The sequence below is a fragment of the Camarhynchus parvulus genome, chromosome 8 (assembly GCF_901933205.1).
Source record: "Camarhynchus parvulus chromosome 8, STF_HiC, whole genome shotgun sequence".
Taxonomy (NCBI): domain Eukaryota; kingdom Metazoa; phylum Chordata; class Aves; order Passeriformes; family Thraupidae; genus Camarhynchus; species Camarhynchus parvulus.
The window spans coordinates 25,813,043-25,829,158 of record NC_044578.1 but is presented as its reverse complement, the minus strand read 5'-3'; the positions used below and the strand labels follow the sequence as shown (position 1 = coordinate 25,829,158).

Sequence of the window (16,116 nt, the reverse complement as noted above, 5' to 3'; positions counted from 1 at the left end):
TGACTCTCAAAGCAATTCCCCGAGCTGGGATGGTTTGGATGAACCCATGGAAGATATCAGCAACAGCTGATACTACTGGGCACTTTTCTTGAAAAACAAATAGCGATATTTGTTTTATTAGCGTGCACGTTCAGTAAACTGGATAAAATCTAAACAGATGAAACATCTTTTCTACTTAAAGACTGCCAGCACTTTGAAAGGAGAGGAGAATTTCCATGTGTTCAGTCCTGATTTTAATTTCATCAAGGAAAGGGAATGAAATTCTTTACATTTTCAAGTTTTATGAAGTAGTCTTCCTTGAAGAGCAGTTACATATAAAACAGGTTCAGAATGCAAACCATAAACATTTCAGATAGCAATCAGGAGTAATTAACTAGGGAGATTCACAGCAACAGCAGTGGCACACTTACTGCTCAGTCAAAGGAGTGTGGAGCAAGTCATACTCCAAGTTTTGGACTTGGGAATGAAAGTTTGTGTTGAGGTTCTGTAGCTGGTCTGAAAATTTGAGGAATTCAGCTTTCTCCTTTTCCAGGCTTTCTGCCAGCATTGCACAGTGGCACTCAAGGCGCTCTTTGTGAAGAGACAGCTCCGCTGAAAAGAAAGGAAGTTATAATAGGGACATTACTTCCTCTTTACTGTGAGCTATCACAATGCCTAGTTAACCTGTGATTAGCAGCAGCAGCAAAATAAGCAAAGCCAGAGCTCATAGTAGCTAAAACATACAAATTAAATACATTCAATTTGGTTTCTTTGATTTTTCTCCTGTGAAAGACATATATCATCCTTAACAGCTCCTAATCCATTCAAACCACAAATGTCTCTTGTGTGCTCTTTTCCTTTTATTTTTGGTCATTGCTGACATCTCCATTATCTCTCCGTGGTCAGTCTTGTAACAAAACTAAAGGTTATATTTTTTAATGGAAAATACACTTCTCCTGATTTTGGGAGGGAAAGAAAAAAAATTAGGTTTTGATCTCTCTTCTGGAATGATAGCTGCATAAATCAAGAGCCAGCCAATCACCTCAAGAAAGCTACCAGAAGAAGCACCTGTCCTCATTACAGAAAAAGGGAAATTGAAAAATTATTTGCCTGTTTTCCAAAAGAAGAATTTTTTAACTTTTCTGTTAAAGACCAACAAACCTGTCTAAAATATTTTTTTCTCACCATTAAAACCCAACACTTCTCTGACACATGCAGAAAGAGTTTTCATTAGAAGATGCTCTGTAGCTGCTCAGTGATATTTCAGAGTTAAATTCTCCCTCTCATGTTTTCAGAAGCTTCACCCTGACATTTTGGCTGTCTCAACTTGTTAATTTCTTTTTCTGCAACACTTTTAAAATATTTTTTGTACACCACAAACTCTTGTTAAATAATTTCAATGTGGATGAGAATTCACAAAGATTGACAACAAAATGTTCAACATCTTCTACAATCCAGTTGTTAATCAAGGTACTGCTGTCTATTTTTCCAAAAATAACACAGCACAAACCAGGAAGAGCTATAGAAAAGAAATGTCATTTAAAAAATATGTGAGTAGTATAATATACTGGGAATTCATAGACACTCAACTGCTTTATATTGTCCTCTATTACTGAGTCAACTACTGCTGAAACAGATTTTGGCCCACTTAGGACCATCTCTAAATGAAGACTTGTGATGCTCAAAATACAAAAAAAAAAAAGTCAATACCAGCTCGACCATTGTAGATATTTGTCTGTATCTCCTCCTGCTTTTTTTGATGCAACTTAAGATGCAGCAGGAGTATTGAATTCAGCTCCTCTTTCTTGGCAGCTACAAGGACACAGGAGTTGGACAAGGATTCTGCAAACCATTTCTCCAAGTGTTCAAAATAGCAGAGGCGAATCCTATGATTGAAAAAGAAATATTACAGGGAGGAATAGAAATAATAAATAAGAATTTCTATATATATTATTTATATTTATTATTTCTAAGAATTCAACTTCTGGCTATAGGAAGGTACTGTTTCAGTACCATTTGCACAATACTGGTAGTTTTAGAGCTAGCTGCTTAGTATTGAATACCAGGCATTTTACCTTCATGGCTCTGCAGTAAATTTGGGCAAATTACTTGTCTTTCTGTAATATGCTTTCTCACTAAATAATTTTCCACAAAATATGAATTTTCTGTAAAGGTAAATGTTTTTGTGGTACTTTGACAGCCATGGATACAAAGCAATGTAAATATTTTCTCATATTTGTATCAATTTAAAAAGTGGAATAACATAATAATTGTACAATCATAACTTTATAATTAAATATCTAAGTATATAAATATCTAATTATATCCTAGTAATTAGATTACTTTTGCCTCTCTAGTCTAATGTTTCTTCTAAACAGCTGAAATTTGTCCATCACATAAATTGTTCTCAGCTCACCTTTCTTTCAGTTCGTCAAACGTGGCTTCTGTGAGAAGTACATATTTCAGGTACATAGGAAGTGATTCTTCTTTTTCATATTTTGTAAAATAACTCTCTGTGATGTCAGTCTTTCCTGCCTGTTCAAGTCCAAGAACAGCGTAAATATTTCCACTAGCAGTGGAAAAAACCTCTGTGGCAATTTCAGCACTTTCTCCCTCACTGCTCTTGGACACTGACTGGGAAATTGTTGGAAATTATCACATTACTTTTAAAGGTATCAGCATAGAATCAACAGTGCACCAGCAAGTGTAAGAATCCTAAGGATATTTAGAATAATGTACTCGTTCTCCGTCTGGACATCTACACAGTGCTGGCAATATTTAGATATTTATATACATATATATATTTATTTATGTATTTATATGCCGGCAAGACATAAGAGTTGACAATGTTTTAAAAGGTTTTTGTTATGGTAATAAATTCATGGCAACTGAAAAATTAATACTTAGGTACAAATACTTAGCTTTAAACATTCACCACAGGCTGAGAACACGGTGATGAAAGACAGATTAAAAAAAATTATGCAAAGGCTTTCTGCAAGGCTAAAAGATCCAAAAGAATGGTCATGAACTGTTTTACACACTTCATTTTCCATTAAAAGTATCTAAAGCTCTCAGTACTTTGTAAGCAAACGAAGCAAAAAAGGACTTTCTACTCATTCTCAGCAAAAAGACTTCCCATTCCTCTTTATTTTGGAAAAGACTGCCTTCACCTTCAAACTTATTCTCTTGCTCACTTACCTGTGTAATGCTTAGTCCCTGTTCTGTAGGCTCATTTTCTTCACTTTCATGAGGAATACTCTGCATATCTTCTTTTTCTGTTTTTTCAATTTCCTGTGCCAAGATTACCTGTTTCTCTGTTAGCTCTGTTTCCCCAGCTGATTTTTGACAACTGTCCTGATCTTCCGGCACCACTTGAGAGAGGTGATCATCCTGCTGTGCTCTGGGCTGGGATGTCCTTGCCTCGAGCCCTGGGGGCAATTTTGGATGCCACAATGTCAGAAAGACCTGAAGCTATTAGAGGAATCTCCAAAGGAGGGACACAGAGATAGTGAAGGGTCTGGAGGGGAAACCATTCAAGGAGTGGCTGAGGGCATTTGGTTCAGCTGGAGGAGACTGAGCTCACACCTCACCGGCAGCTGCAGCTCCTCTGAGGGCAGCAGAGGGGCAGCTCTGATCTCTGACCAGGGACAGGACCCAAGGGAACACCTGGAGCTGTGCCAGGGGAGGATTAGACTGGCTATTAGGAAAAGGTTCTTCCCCAGAGGGTGCTGGGCACTGCCCAGGCTCCCCAGGGAATGGGCACAGCCCCGAGGCTGCCAGAGCTCCAGGAGGGTTTGGACAACACTCGCAGGGATGCACAGGGTGGGATTGTTGGGGTGTCTGGTCAGGGCCAAGAGTTGGACTTTCACAATCCCTATGGGGCCCTTCCAACTCAGGATACTCTGTGATTTTTCTCTCCTTGCACAATGCTCTCAGCTTGCTGCTCCACCATATGCTCACCTTCTGAAGTCTCAACTACTTACTTACAGTCAAAGCAGAGTTCTTCTGGTTGCAATCCAAAGAAATACAGATGGAAAAACAACCAAGCAGAAATACCTGTTTGGACTGTTGAGGTATCACCTTGATCTTGAACTGTGGAGTCTGTTGTGCCTTGCAAGTTCTAAAAGCAAAACAACAATAAAAAACACCCACCACACCATTTTAAAATATGGATTTGCTTTCTTCTAAGAAATCCATATCCCTCCTCAAAATGTATCTATTTCAGTAAGATATGATAGTCTTGAATAGATCACTAACTATCTAAAGAATCTGCGTCACTCAAATCAATTACTGTAAGTGTTACCTTGTAGTTTTCTGTTCCAAAGGCAAATGAATTTGCTAAAATTCTGTTTGTAACAAGGACAGAGTTAAAAGTGTGGGACTGAGAAATGTTTTGGTTTCCCTCTGCTATCTCTACCAAAAGCACTTTATTCAATGGCTGAAACAGCACTTTATATAATCTGAATTTTAAAGGTAATGTAAATTTTCTCTAAAGTGAAAAAGTAATACAGTAGTAAGGTTTTAAACCAGAAGAAATTTTCTTTTTACCTGTTTGATGATTTCCTTCACACTAAAATGCTGGCTGATGGAAATACTGTAAGAAATCAACTCCCACAAAATAGCTTTTGGATAAGCCATTACTTCATTCATTACAATCTGCTTGCATGTCTCATTCCTGTCAAATTTAAGGTCACTGTTTAAGAGACTCAAGTATGTATAGAAATAAATTAATAAAAGGACTACAGTGCCTTTAAATCTAAATCTAACTTTTTTGATCAATCTCATAAAACCTTTAGGCTAAACGTTGCCATTGATCTGTTTATAGTGAATACAATCACATCCTGCCTTGTAAGAGATTAGTTCATTACAAATAAATATGCAAATAAACAAATGCACAAAAGTTAAGACATATTTACAAAAAAGCTTTTACATCCTTCCTTTTGGTTAGGAAACCATTCAAACACTGCTTACATAAGAGAGATCAAATTACTGTCTTCCATGTTAGTTCTGCACTGCCCTCAGCTGTGACTGAGCCTTTCTGGTTTATTTTCATCTTACTTGAAAATAAAAACAGTTCAAGCTGAGTCTAGATTCAAGAAAAATCAACGTTCACACTTGTTTTCATTTATATTTACATTTGCTTTGTCTCCTAAACAAAGATAATTATGGGTAATGTATGTATGTGTTCAGATAGGTTACATTGTATTTTCACTTGGTCTGTTACCTCTGGCTTTTTAAAATTTGTTGAATGATTATTAAGAGTATCAAACCCCCAGCTCTAACCACAATCCCACTGTGAGGTGTGTGAAGGTGTGTGAATCTGCCCCTCATGTCCATTTTGCTCTTCTAATGTGCCTCTGATCTAACAGGCAGAAAAGACCTACTGGGAGTGAAAACAGAGCTGCTTCCTTTCAGGTTTCACACCTGCTGCTAAGGTCTTTAGCAAGGACAGCACTATTGTACCAATTTTTATATGGTTTTTAAGATTGCAAATGCCTAATCATGATAACAGAGAGCTTATCAAAATAAATACTTTGGCTACTTAAAGATCTTAGTCCTTGCAACTTTGAATGAGATCAAGTCTGTTGGTGCAAACCAACTTCTGATTGTTGTGATGCAAGAATCTGAACCACTACTTTTACCTTCTGAATAAGGCATAGATATGATGGTATGCACAGTAATACTGGTGAGTATGGTTTTTAAAAGATAACCTTCTGTCTTTGTCCCATTCCTAAACTGTGGGTATATTTGCCTTAGCCTTGCTCAATAGGTACATTATTTTATATTCTTACATGAAATAAAAGTCTTTTTCCATACCTTCATACAACAGCATAAACAAAGTCTAAGTAGTATCATCCATGTTAAAATATGCTTTACCTTTTAAATTTACGATACAAAATTCTTACCTAGTTCTAATTTGATCTAAAGTAGAAAGGGCATTCTTCAAATATTCCCCCAGCTCTTCTTCACAGGTGGCCATTTTCATTTTTTCCAAAATTGTATCCAGATTATCTTTCCGCACCTGAGGCCACATTAAAAAGCTAGTAAAAACAGTTTAGTATATACTAAAATCTCACAATCAAATTACTTGAATCCTAAATAGTTATGTACATATATTCTACATGAAGACCTTAGCAAAACTCATCACCTATGAAGATCTTCCCAGATAATTAACACCTCTGACACTGCTACCCCAAGCTGTTTTAACTATGAGAACTCGGCATCCAACCAGACTCCATACCTGCACAAGATCTCATAATAGCAACTTGCAGCCACTTTATACAGAAAGCAGCAGTGAACTTTATCACTTTTGCCATATCAAGAATAAGACAGGACTGTCCATTCAGTGTGAATCAAGCAAAAATGCACCTGACAGAATGAAACTGGAAAGTAGAAATTCCAATATAAAAGTCAGATACTATGTTTTGCATTTTATAGCAGCTATTTTGAATTCTCCAGAGTTCTTTGTATTAAGAAATCCTTTCTTTACATTATGCCACATCCTTGTTTTTATGTTTATACCTGTATTATGTTATCCTGTTCCAATCTGTATTCATCTACTTTCTTCTGAAGTACATCTTCCTGCTGGGACAGTTGGAGCAGATGAACATCCCAGAGATGCATGGCCTCCTGAACACAGCTGTACAAGCCTTGACAATGCTGCTCATGCCATTTAGGCATCTCCTTAAAATCACTCTAAAGAAACACATTCAAGTGAACAAGTTATTTTTAAACTGCTGGAAGGTGAAATGAATGAGTAACAGGATATGTAACATGATAAAAGGAATTACATGACTGGTGTTCAACACTGTGTCTTCTATGTGGAGAGTAAGAAAAAAAAATCCAAGTAAACTGGGTAAGAATGTGGATTTTTATTCTTTAAGCCAAGAGTATCAAAACTTTTGTTTATTCTGGCATTGTAAAGCACTGAATCACATTCTACAATTTATCTCTTTAGGAACAACTCCCCAGTCATTTTTATGCATAGAATCACAAAATATTAGACTTGAAGACATTTGGGAGATTATTTATGTCTATTCCTGTGCCTTTTGGCAGATTGGGCCATACTTCATTCATCTCTATCATACGTATTTCAGATATAGATTATAATAAAAATAAAATACATCACAAATAATGAACACAGTAATTATGAACACTTCCATGTGAAACTCTTCCACACCAAACTTTGTTTCTTTGCAGTGTTTAGCCACACTATGGACCTGTTTCTAATGTGACATCAATAGTCTAGGATGCAGAAGGCATTGCAGGGAGCACAGGAAGAACAGACTAATCCCAAGGAGTGATAAAAATAAATGTAATCAACGTACATCCATATACTCCAGTTCTTCTTCAAACCTGTGTTTTAGTTTCTCAGTCATCTGAAGCATGTTGGAATGCAAAACTTCAACATCCTCTACTGTGCAAATGTTCTTATCCAACAGGGTCATCTAAATGAAAAGAATAGCAAATTATTGACATGCATGACTTTCAGAGAGCATGGCTAAACTTAGTGTTTCTTTTCTTGTAATGGACACAGAAAGACTCAGCCTCCTAGATCCCACATTGTTAGTAAACACTACAATTCAGCTGGATACACAGGGAAAATCTGGCAGAGAGGTGGAATTTCTTTGCCAAGGTAAGACAGATTTAGCACAAAGGCTGAGGGTCCTTGCACATAAATGCAGGGCAGCACCCCCTTCATTACTTTTACACATTTCAAGTACAAATACCAAATACTACTGTGAAACCAAATGGATGGTTACTCTTTGAACAGAATAAGACAGAGGTTAAAAACTAGTTTCACTTGTTATCTCAGTGTTTGGTGGATCCTGAAACACATTTTACTGTAATGACACACTGTACCATGGCTACCACACCCAAAGCTGGGACACCCACCTTGCAGGTCTGCGCTTTTTCCTGACATTTTTCCTGGACCAGCTCATACTGGACCCGCATTTTCTCCACACACTCTGCATTATGGCTGTCTGAATGATATGGAACAGACCAGTCAAAATTCTGTATTTCACAGTGCAGTGTGAAAAGGAAACATGACAGAGGCCCTTGTGCTGTATCCCAGCACAGGGAACAGATCCCAGCAGCGTCTGCACACCCGTGTGACACTAACAACCAATCAAATAAGATGTTTTAATACACATTATTGTATTTGCTGGGACCCTCCTGGCAGGAAGGAATGATGAATCTGACTCCATCTTCTCAGAAGGCTAATATATTATTTTATGATACTATATTACATTCAAGAGTGCTATACTAAAGTCTACTAAAGAATACAGAAAGGATATAGACAGAAGGCTAACAAGATAATAATGAAAACTCGTGACTCTTTCTAGAGTCTCGACACAGCTTGGCCCTGATTGGCCAATGAGTCGAAACAACTCACACCAGAATCCAATGAAACAATCACCTGTGGGTAAACAATCTCCAAACACATTCCACATGTGAGCGCAACACAGGAGAAGCAAATGAGATAAGAATTTGTTTTCCTTTTTCTCTGAGGCTTCTCAGCTTCCCAGGAGAAAAATTCCGGGCGAAGGGATGTTTTAGAAAATGTGAATGTGACACACAGCTGTTTATAGGCACACTACAGTACATGGAGAAAGGAAGTACCTCCTACTTCTTCCCCTTTTCTTCTCCAAGGGTTAAAAAGGAGTATTTTTGTATGATTGAGAACTGATCCATGTCAAAATTAACCTTTTATTTCCCCAGAGTAATTCTAACCAAGCCAGTCCCTGCTAGATGTCACCCTGTACAAGTGTTTGTACCAGCCAAAGGAAAGTTATGCCACAGGCAGCTTCTTTGGGCCTTACTGCCAGCTCAAAGCAGCTGAGAAGGTATGTGGGAACACGTGGAACAAAGAATAGAGCAAACATACACTTCCAAAGCAACTGTCTGCCTCATTGCCCAGGAAAAAAGGAAGTATTGCTTGAAATCCAGACTGTTTTTATGATTTCCCAACTTACCTATACTTTTGTTTAAATTCTCCAGAGTTCTGTACCATTCATTTATGTCAGATTTTGTATGTGTTGGAGGCAACAAGGAGCTATCAAAGTAGGAAACAAGAGTCAAGGATCTTAAAATACAAACCAGTCATTTGTATATAAAACTATTATAAAATACAAAATTATGAATCAGAGTATCCATAGTACTGCACTTTATTTTATTTACAGCCATCTTGGCAATGAAAATCAACCAAAGAGATTGGTGTTGTTCTGTTTACTACCCAACAAGGAACTAACAGTAATCTACCTTGTTCCTACATCCACTGTAAAAAAACTCCCTGTAAATATTGTAATGCATTGCCCAAAAATGCTTCTTGTTCAGGATGGATATTCAAACATAGCAGTGTTAGATTTCTATCCATACTCCTCTCTTAATTTATTACACTAATTAAATCCCATGGTTTAAAAAACCACTAACTTCTAGTTTCCACCCATCTTTGTCTGCCCATTTCTACCACGTTTCAAATGTCAGTAAGATTTACTTTTGCATTCCTGCATTTTTAGCCCTCGATCACCACCTATTTAGTGCAGCTGGTGCAGTGAAAATCAAGAATGCACTTTTTCCATTAAAAATAGCTGTAGAAAAATAGGTTTAGACCCTGTCTCACTGCTGAATTTAACAATCACACACTGACAGAAAGCAAAGTGCATTTTGTAGCCAAGGCCCTCATTAACTCCAGAAAGAACTGTTTTCCTTTATGCTATATCCTCTTTTGCCATACCCAATGTGCTGCAAAACCCTCAGTCTCTGTTCACTAAGTACAATCTGTTCCTTTATCATGTTTTCCATTTCCATTTTCACAGCTGGGGGATTCTGTATTTCTTCACTTGCCATAAATTCTCTGCAGGATGGAATAAAAATATGTATAATGGATACAGGATATCATACATGATATCATATATGATATGTATAAAGAAAAAATAACTTTTTTTAACTTGTTGTTTTATAGAAACCACGAGTGAACACTAGTCACTTTGTGTTATTTATTGTCTAAAATGAGATGGCAAAATTTCTGACCTGAAACTCTGAACTACACAGTTCTTTTGGATGAGCTTCCAGTCCTTGACTCTCTCTTGCCATTTCAGTTGATGCATTTTTTCTTTCTCAAGCTCTGATTTCATTAGATTAAAGAGCAGCTTGGCAGTTGCCCTCTCGTTATCCAGCAGTGCTCTGTTTATATTCTGTTTATTAAAAAATAAAACCAGGAGTAGAAGCAGCATACAGCATGCAAAACCAAAAAAAAAATTGTGTCTTCTACACAAAATGAGGGGAAAAAAGAATACAAATGATAACAAATACCATGCAAAGTAGAAATCTCTCTATATTTCAGTGATTGATAGGCAGAAAGAATTGATTTCAGCTGGAAAAAAAAAAGACATTCTAGGAATATTCAGATTGCTATTCTGCCCCAGGTAAAACATTTACCATGGCCTTATCATTAATGAGCCTGTGAACATCAGCTGCCAAGAAGAAGGAAATTTCCTCCAGTTTCACAGTATACTTGGTCAGTACATCTGCTATCTGTGCAATAAAAGAATAAGGAAAAGCAACAACAAAAAGTCAACTCAAATATCAGTTTCCCAAGTTAAAAAACTACATGAACAATTTTTCCATTAAAATGAATTCCATTAGATTCATTAATTCTACATTAATTAAATCTATTAAAGTGAATTAAAATTAATTGGATGATACACAGGTTGAGAAGTAAATTTTAAAATATTAATCTTAGTTACCTTGAAGACTGATTTTTTCAGTAATTCATAAAAATGCTAACTAAAACATTCCACTTTGCTACTACTCAGCTGATTTCTCTTTAATATCTGTGATAATTGAGTGCTCTGCAGACAGGCTGCAATATGAATTTAAAAATCAAACCAAATTCCTTTCAAATATCTGAAGGGAATCCACCAGTGCCTGTTTTAAGTGAACACAAAATTAAAGCAAATGTGTTCATCTCTGACATTTGTTGTCACTAATCCAACAGAAAGGTTACTGGTGATACTCTTGGACCTTTTCATCATACCTGAATTACAAAGAGAGGAGAAACTGGCACTGGTAGAACAAACAGCTTTTTTTGCCTACAAGGACAGTGCAGCAAGCTCTTCCACAGTCTATTTATTTTTTTAATCCAAACATTTCCTATGATGTCCAGTGGCTTTTACAGGTTAGGTTGAAGACTACAAAATTGCAACACGTTTGCTACTGACACCCAGCCAACCCAATCTAAAATCAAGCTACGTCATGTCTATGCTCCTTCTCAACTGCAGAACAGCTATGTCCCCCCAAAAATAACACACCAAATGAAACTTTGGCCTACACAACTCTCCAGGGAAATAAAAGCACCTCACATATTCCTTGCACCTTTAGTATAGGTAATTGTGAAAGAAACACCTTCAAACTAGGAAAAAAGTAGCTTCTCCTGATTATGTTGGTGTAAAATGAGTGAATAGTTTATTGGTGAAAAGAAAGCAATCACCACACAACAGAACTACTGGCAGACCTCTGACTCCTGGGGAAACCAGCTCTCTTTGCTCTGCACTCAGCATTATATCAGCAAATAACAATCTTATGCTTAAGTAACAGTTATTAAGACTGCAGCTCACTTTCATGGCTCGACTCCTTTCAATCTCCTTTAGGGATTCATCCACTGCCCTAATCCACTTCTTTCTGTTTGATGATTCCTCATGGATCATATTCCAGAGTTCTTCCAAACCCTGCAATAAAAATCTACTCTCAATTTTATTGAAAAATAAATATATATAAAAAACAATTTAAAAGTAAAACCCCAAAAATTTAGGACTCCAGTGAGCCATAAGAAGATGTTACACTGAGCAGATACAAAAGTTGAGCCAATGCTCTGAGCTGCCTTACTTCAAATGAGAAACCTTCCAAATCCATGTCAGATGCAATCTTTTCAAACAGAAGTTTACTCTTTTCATCTGATTTCATCACTTCAAGCTGAAGGAATTCTTGAAGATCCAAAACAGAGGCTTCCATCTCCTAAAATGGCAGGTCAGAGTGAACATTTGAATATCAGGCCCTGACTTTAGAAGAGCACTCAAGACTGGGTTAGAAACTCCTGCCATACCCTGCCAATGCAGTCCAGCTCCTGCTGCATTTCACTCACTGCTCCATGGTGACGCTTCTGCCGCCGTTCTGCCAGGCACCTCCATGCACTGCTGCCTGCTTCCTCAGGAACTGCCAGGAAAGAAATGAGAATTCTGTAGCCTAGAACTGCTGATGCAGAACATGGGATGCATGAGAAACAAATCCCTGCATCTACACTGTGACTGCTGTAGTTAGTGCAGCTTTTACAGTGTGCAACATCTTTCCACAGGAAGGGCAATCTGAGCAAATGGAGGTTAAAATACTAAGGTGTATTTTAAAATTTCCTTTATTAACTTCTGATTTTCAGAAGGATAATAGCATGGAACTATCAACTAAGCTCAGGTATGATGTAAAAAAATTGCAACATTTCAGGAATGAGATCTGATTACATCAAAACTGGAATTTATCATATAAACATAACCTGTGATTGATTGAAAATTTCACAACTGTTTTTTTTTTCTATTAGAAGACTCTTAATCTTCAAAATTACCTACAAATCATCAAAAACGTGTCAGGCCATTTCTGGGCTTGATTTTTGTTGCCCTGCAGGAGAAAGAGTGCCAAAGTGGATACAACCAAACTGTGTATTCTGCTTCCCTCTACCTCATTTTGTGTTGAGCTGTTAATGATGGGTGTTTTCAGTGCACACCTGACCCTCAGGATTCAAGCTGGGTGTGAAAATGAGACAGACAAACCCTGCAAGGTGAGGTGGTGTTCCTTTATCCTTAAAATGACTCAGCTGGGAAAGCAGCAGCATCATCCATCCAGTGAGAGTTATCTGTGCTAATGGGATATGATGAACTGATTATGCACTGACAGCAGAATGGGAGCTGAAACTACCATCACAGACTCCAAAAAAAATATTCTACATAATTCCATTTTGATTACATCATTCCATTGTGAACCTCCCTGCACTGGGGGATGTACCCCACTGTATATAATTTAGGCAGTGCAGGGACTTGGGACACCAGCACCACTGGACATCCACAGGAAGACCTGAACTTCCCCAAGACCACCCCTTCTGACAGCACTGCAATCACTGCAGCCCTGACCAACAGGGTGCCAGGCTGTACTCTGACTTTGTGGTTTTCTGACTTTGTGGTTTTCAACCAGTTTTTCTGTATCATTGCATTTGCTGTACTCTTTCTATTAAATTGTATCTCCAATTTGAAATCTCTCACAAGGTATTTGTGTGGGGTTAATTTCTCCTGCTGGTTTACTTTCAAACCAGCACAACTTTGTACCTTGTTCAGCTAAACCTGTTACATGTACCACATCTCCTGTGAATGCAAATTAAAATCAAGCATTAAGGGAAACCAATTTTACCAACTACATCAGGCAGGCCTCTGACTTTCTCAGCTGAACTTGCATCTACCTTTCCCCGTGCCCCTGGAAAAGTTGTAGATTGTCTGAAACAGAAAGAGAATAAAGCTTCAATTTGTATTACAAATGCACCAGAAGAGGGACTAACATAATAGTATAATACACTTTAATTGGCAAAATGTAATATTAAAGTGAACATAAGCATCATTCTAACTTTAAAGGATATAATTCAAAGAATCAAAGTTGCTTCTTCTGAGACAAACTGAAGTCTGGGTAGATCTCAACTTCAAATCTATTAGGATGGCATTAGAGCAATACGTGCTAGATTTAGGACTTGTAAACTACAGAGACTTACAGAATAGCTCTAAAAGGTAAAAAACCTATGAACTCTTAAGGAGACACTAGCAGGAAATGTGGAAATAGCCTTAATCTGCCCAGTGCTTTTCCCAACAGCTTGGGCACTGTGTTTCTCCTTGGGGTCAGTGAGAATCCCTGTATCATTTCTCAGCAGCTGGCTTAGGATAAAAAACGATGGATGCATTAACTTCATTCTTGTTCATTACATTATCCTACTGCATCATCATGTAAGCCATTTACTTGGAAATACAGCCTAAAAAATGTGTGTCAGACTGTGTGTATATCTAGATTGCTATGAGCAAAGACAATTTCTTTTTAAAAGGAAAGCCGTACAATATGCCTGCCATTGCAAATATTAGTCTGTTAGCCTGCACCTCAATGGGCAGCAAGTTCATTATACTGAATTTACACCTGGCAAGGAGACAGTCTATTACATGTTATTAGTGCTATGACCAAGAATTCAGGAGTTTCTAATTCCCAGTGAAGATCTGTCAGTTTCATACCTTTAGTTATGAACATATAATTGGGATTTTATGCTTCTGTTCCCTACCTGTCTGACTGTGGTGTTTTTGTGAAGTCACTGACAGGTGTTTTTCCAACACATGTTTTCTGCTGATTACTCAGTGATGGCATGGCATCAGCAAACATTTCTGAATGCTCATTTACAGTGAGCTTTTTACTCTTCTTAGAGCTCCTTGTCTTCTTTCCTCCATCCAAAAGGTGGGCTAAGTGCACCTTCAAAGAACCATAACCTTAAAAATTAGAATTTCTTCAAACCTACAGAATGGAGAACAGGGACAAAATAATTAATAAAAAATAGTAGGGGAAAGACAGCAGAAGAGAAAGGTAAAATAATGAACCCTACATGCCACGCACACAATCATTTTCATCGAAAGCTATTTTCAAAATGAGGAAAAAAAAGGATAATCTTTTCCTCTGAGGAAAAGTGGAGTAACTGGATGGTGTTGCCTTGCTTACAGTTACCAAAACAGTTAACAGCAGAGTGAGAAATGCCTGAATCTGGCTAACTATACCTCTAAATGTTTTACTGCTGTGTTATGATTCTGCCTTCAGTTAATATAACCTGATATCCAACAAAGAGATGGGAACACATGTAGATGCATTGGAGAGCATATGCTGGAGATAACACATTCCTTTTTTACTAAAACAAACCAAAACCAGAAATGTTGAAATTGACCTGGGGTCATTTCAACAGCCAGGAAACTGACTAACACAACAAACTCCTTTGGCTTTTGCCAAATCCTTTGCTTTTTTTTACCTTGGCCTTGAAGATCTGTTTACAGCCTTTCCCTCTGTGAAGATGTCACTCCCGTCCTGTTGAGAACTCGTGGTGCATCGCAGCTGACTGGCCGGGCCTGCTTCCAGAAGAACCGGCAACTACAAGCTGGGAGCCAAGAGGAGATGCAACACTTCACTTGGAAAAGGGCCTTCCTTGTTCCTTGAATCACAGAATGGTTTGGAATGGAAGGGACCTTAAAGATCATCTTAGGTCATCTTCCAACCTCCTGCCATGGCAGGGACACCTTGCACTAGCCCAGGTTGCTCCGAGCGCTGTCCAGCCCGGCCTTGGACACTTCCAGGGATCCAGGGGCAGCCGCAGCTTCTCTGGGCACCCTGTGCCAGAGCCTCAGCACCCACACAGGGAACAATTCCTTCCCAATATCCCATCTAACCCTCCCCTCGGGCATTTGAAGCCATTCCCCCTTGTCCTGCCACTCCAGCCCCTTTTCCAAAGTCCCTCTCCAGCTCTCCTGGATTCCCTTTAAGCACTGCAAGGGGCTCTAAGGTCTCCCTGGAGCCTTCTCTTCTGCAGACTGGACCCCCCCAGCTCTCCCAGCCTGTCCTAGAGCAGAGGAGCTCCAGCCTTCAAAGCAGCTCCGGGAGACTCCAAACGGTGAAACTCCACGCCTGCCGCTCACCTTCCAGCCCCTGCGGGTGTCGCTCCCGGTGTCGCTCGGGGTCGCTCCCGGCTCTCTGCCCGTCCCCCACGGGGCCCTGAGGCGGAACCGCGCGTGCCGTTGTCAGACCAACGGGCCGGGGAGGGAGCGGGGCGGGCACAGCCTCACTCACGGTGCCCCCCGGTGGCCGCTGCCGGCAGCGCCCGTCCGCCTTCACCTCATTGCGGCCGCCTTCACCTCATCCCGGCCGTCCCTCCTCATCCCGGCTGCCTTCACTTTATCCCGGCCGTCTCTCTTCATCCCGACGGCCCCGCTTCACCCCGGCCGCCCCTCGCTTCATCCCGGCCGCCCCTCCTCATCCCTGCTGCCTTCACGTTATCCCGGCCGTCTCTCTTCATCCCGGCCGCCTCTC

General features: G+C 39.1%; 1 protein-coding gene across 1 annotated transcript in view; it reads right to left on the bottom strand.

Annotated features, from left to right (window-relative positions):
- Nucleotides 1-15,837, bottom strand: part of CCDC180 (coiled-coil domain containing 180) — a 28,757-nt gene extending 12,920 nt beyond the window's left edge. The window contains exons 1-21 of the mRNA XM_030953516.1: nucleotides 15,726-15,837; nucleotides 15,065-15,190; nucleotides 14,336-14,562; nucleotides 13,432-13,514; nucleotides 12,086-12,195; nucleotides 11,869-11,997; nucleotides 11,601-11,711; nucleotides 10,423-10,518; nucleotides 10,015-10,178; nucleotides 9,719-9,838; nucleotides 8,958-9,037; nucleotides 7,876-7,964; nucleotides 7,308-7,427; nucleotides 6,502-6,675; nucleotides 5,886-6,001; nucleotides 4,528-4,654; nucleotides 4,036-4,099; nucleotides 3,178-3,407; nucleotides 2,396-2,514; nucleotides 1,690-1,865; nucleotides 411-591 (exon numbers count right to left, since the gene is read on the bottom strand). Coding sequence (XP_030809376.1) covers nucleotides 411-591; nucleotides 1,690-1,865; nucleotides 2,396-2,514; nucleotides 3,178-3,407; nucleotides 4,036-4,099; nucleotides 4,528-4,654; nucleotides 5,886-6,001; nucleotides 6,502-6,675; nucleotides 7,308-7,427; nucleotides 7,876-7,964; nucleotides 8,958-9,037; nucleotides 9,719-9,838; nucleotides 10,015-10,178; nucleotides 10,423-10,518; nucleotides 11,601-11,711; nucleotides 11,869-11,997; nucleotides 12,086-12,195; nucleotides 13,432-13,514; nucleotides 14,336-14,433 — 2,387 coding nt within the window. The 5' untranslated portion in view covers nucleotides 14,434-14,562; nucleotides 15,065-15,190; nucleotides 15,726-15,837. The remainder of the gene's footprint in view (nucleotides 1-410; nucleotides 592-1,689; nucleotides 1,866-2,395; nucleotides 2,515-3,177; nucleotides 3,408-4,035; nucleotides 4,100-4,527; nucleotides 4,655-5,885; nucleotides 6,002-6,501; nucleotides 6,676-7,307; nucleotides 7,428-7,875; nucleotides 7,965-8,957; nucleotides 9,038-9,718; nucleotides 9,839-10,014; nucleotides 10,179-10,422; nucleotides 10,519-11,600; nucleotides 11,712-11,868; nucleotides 11,998-12,085; nucleotides 12,196-13,431; nucleotides 13,515-14,335; nucleotides 14,563-15,064; nucleotides 15,191-15,725) is intronic.
- Between the last annotated feature and the right edge of the window lie 279 nt (nucleotides 15,838-16,116).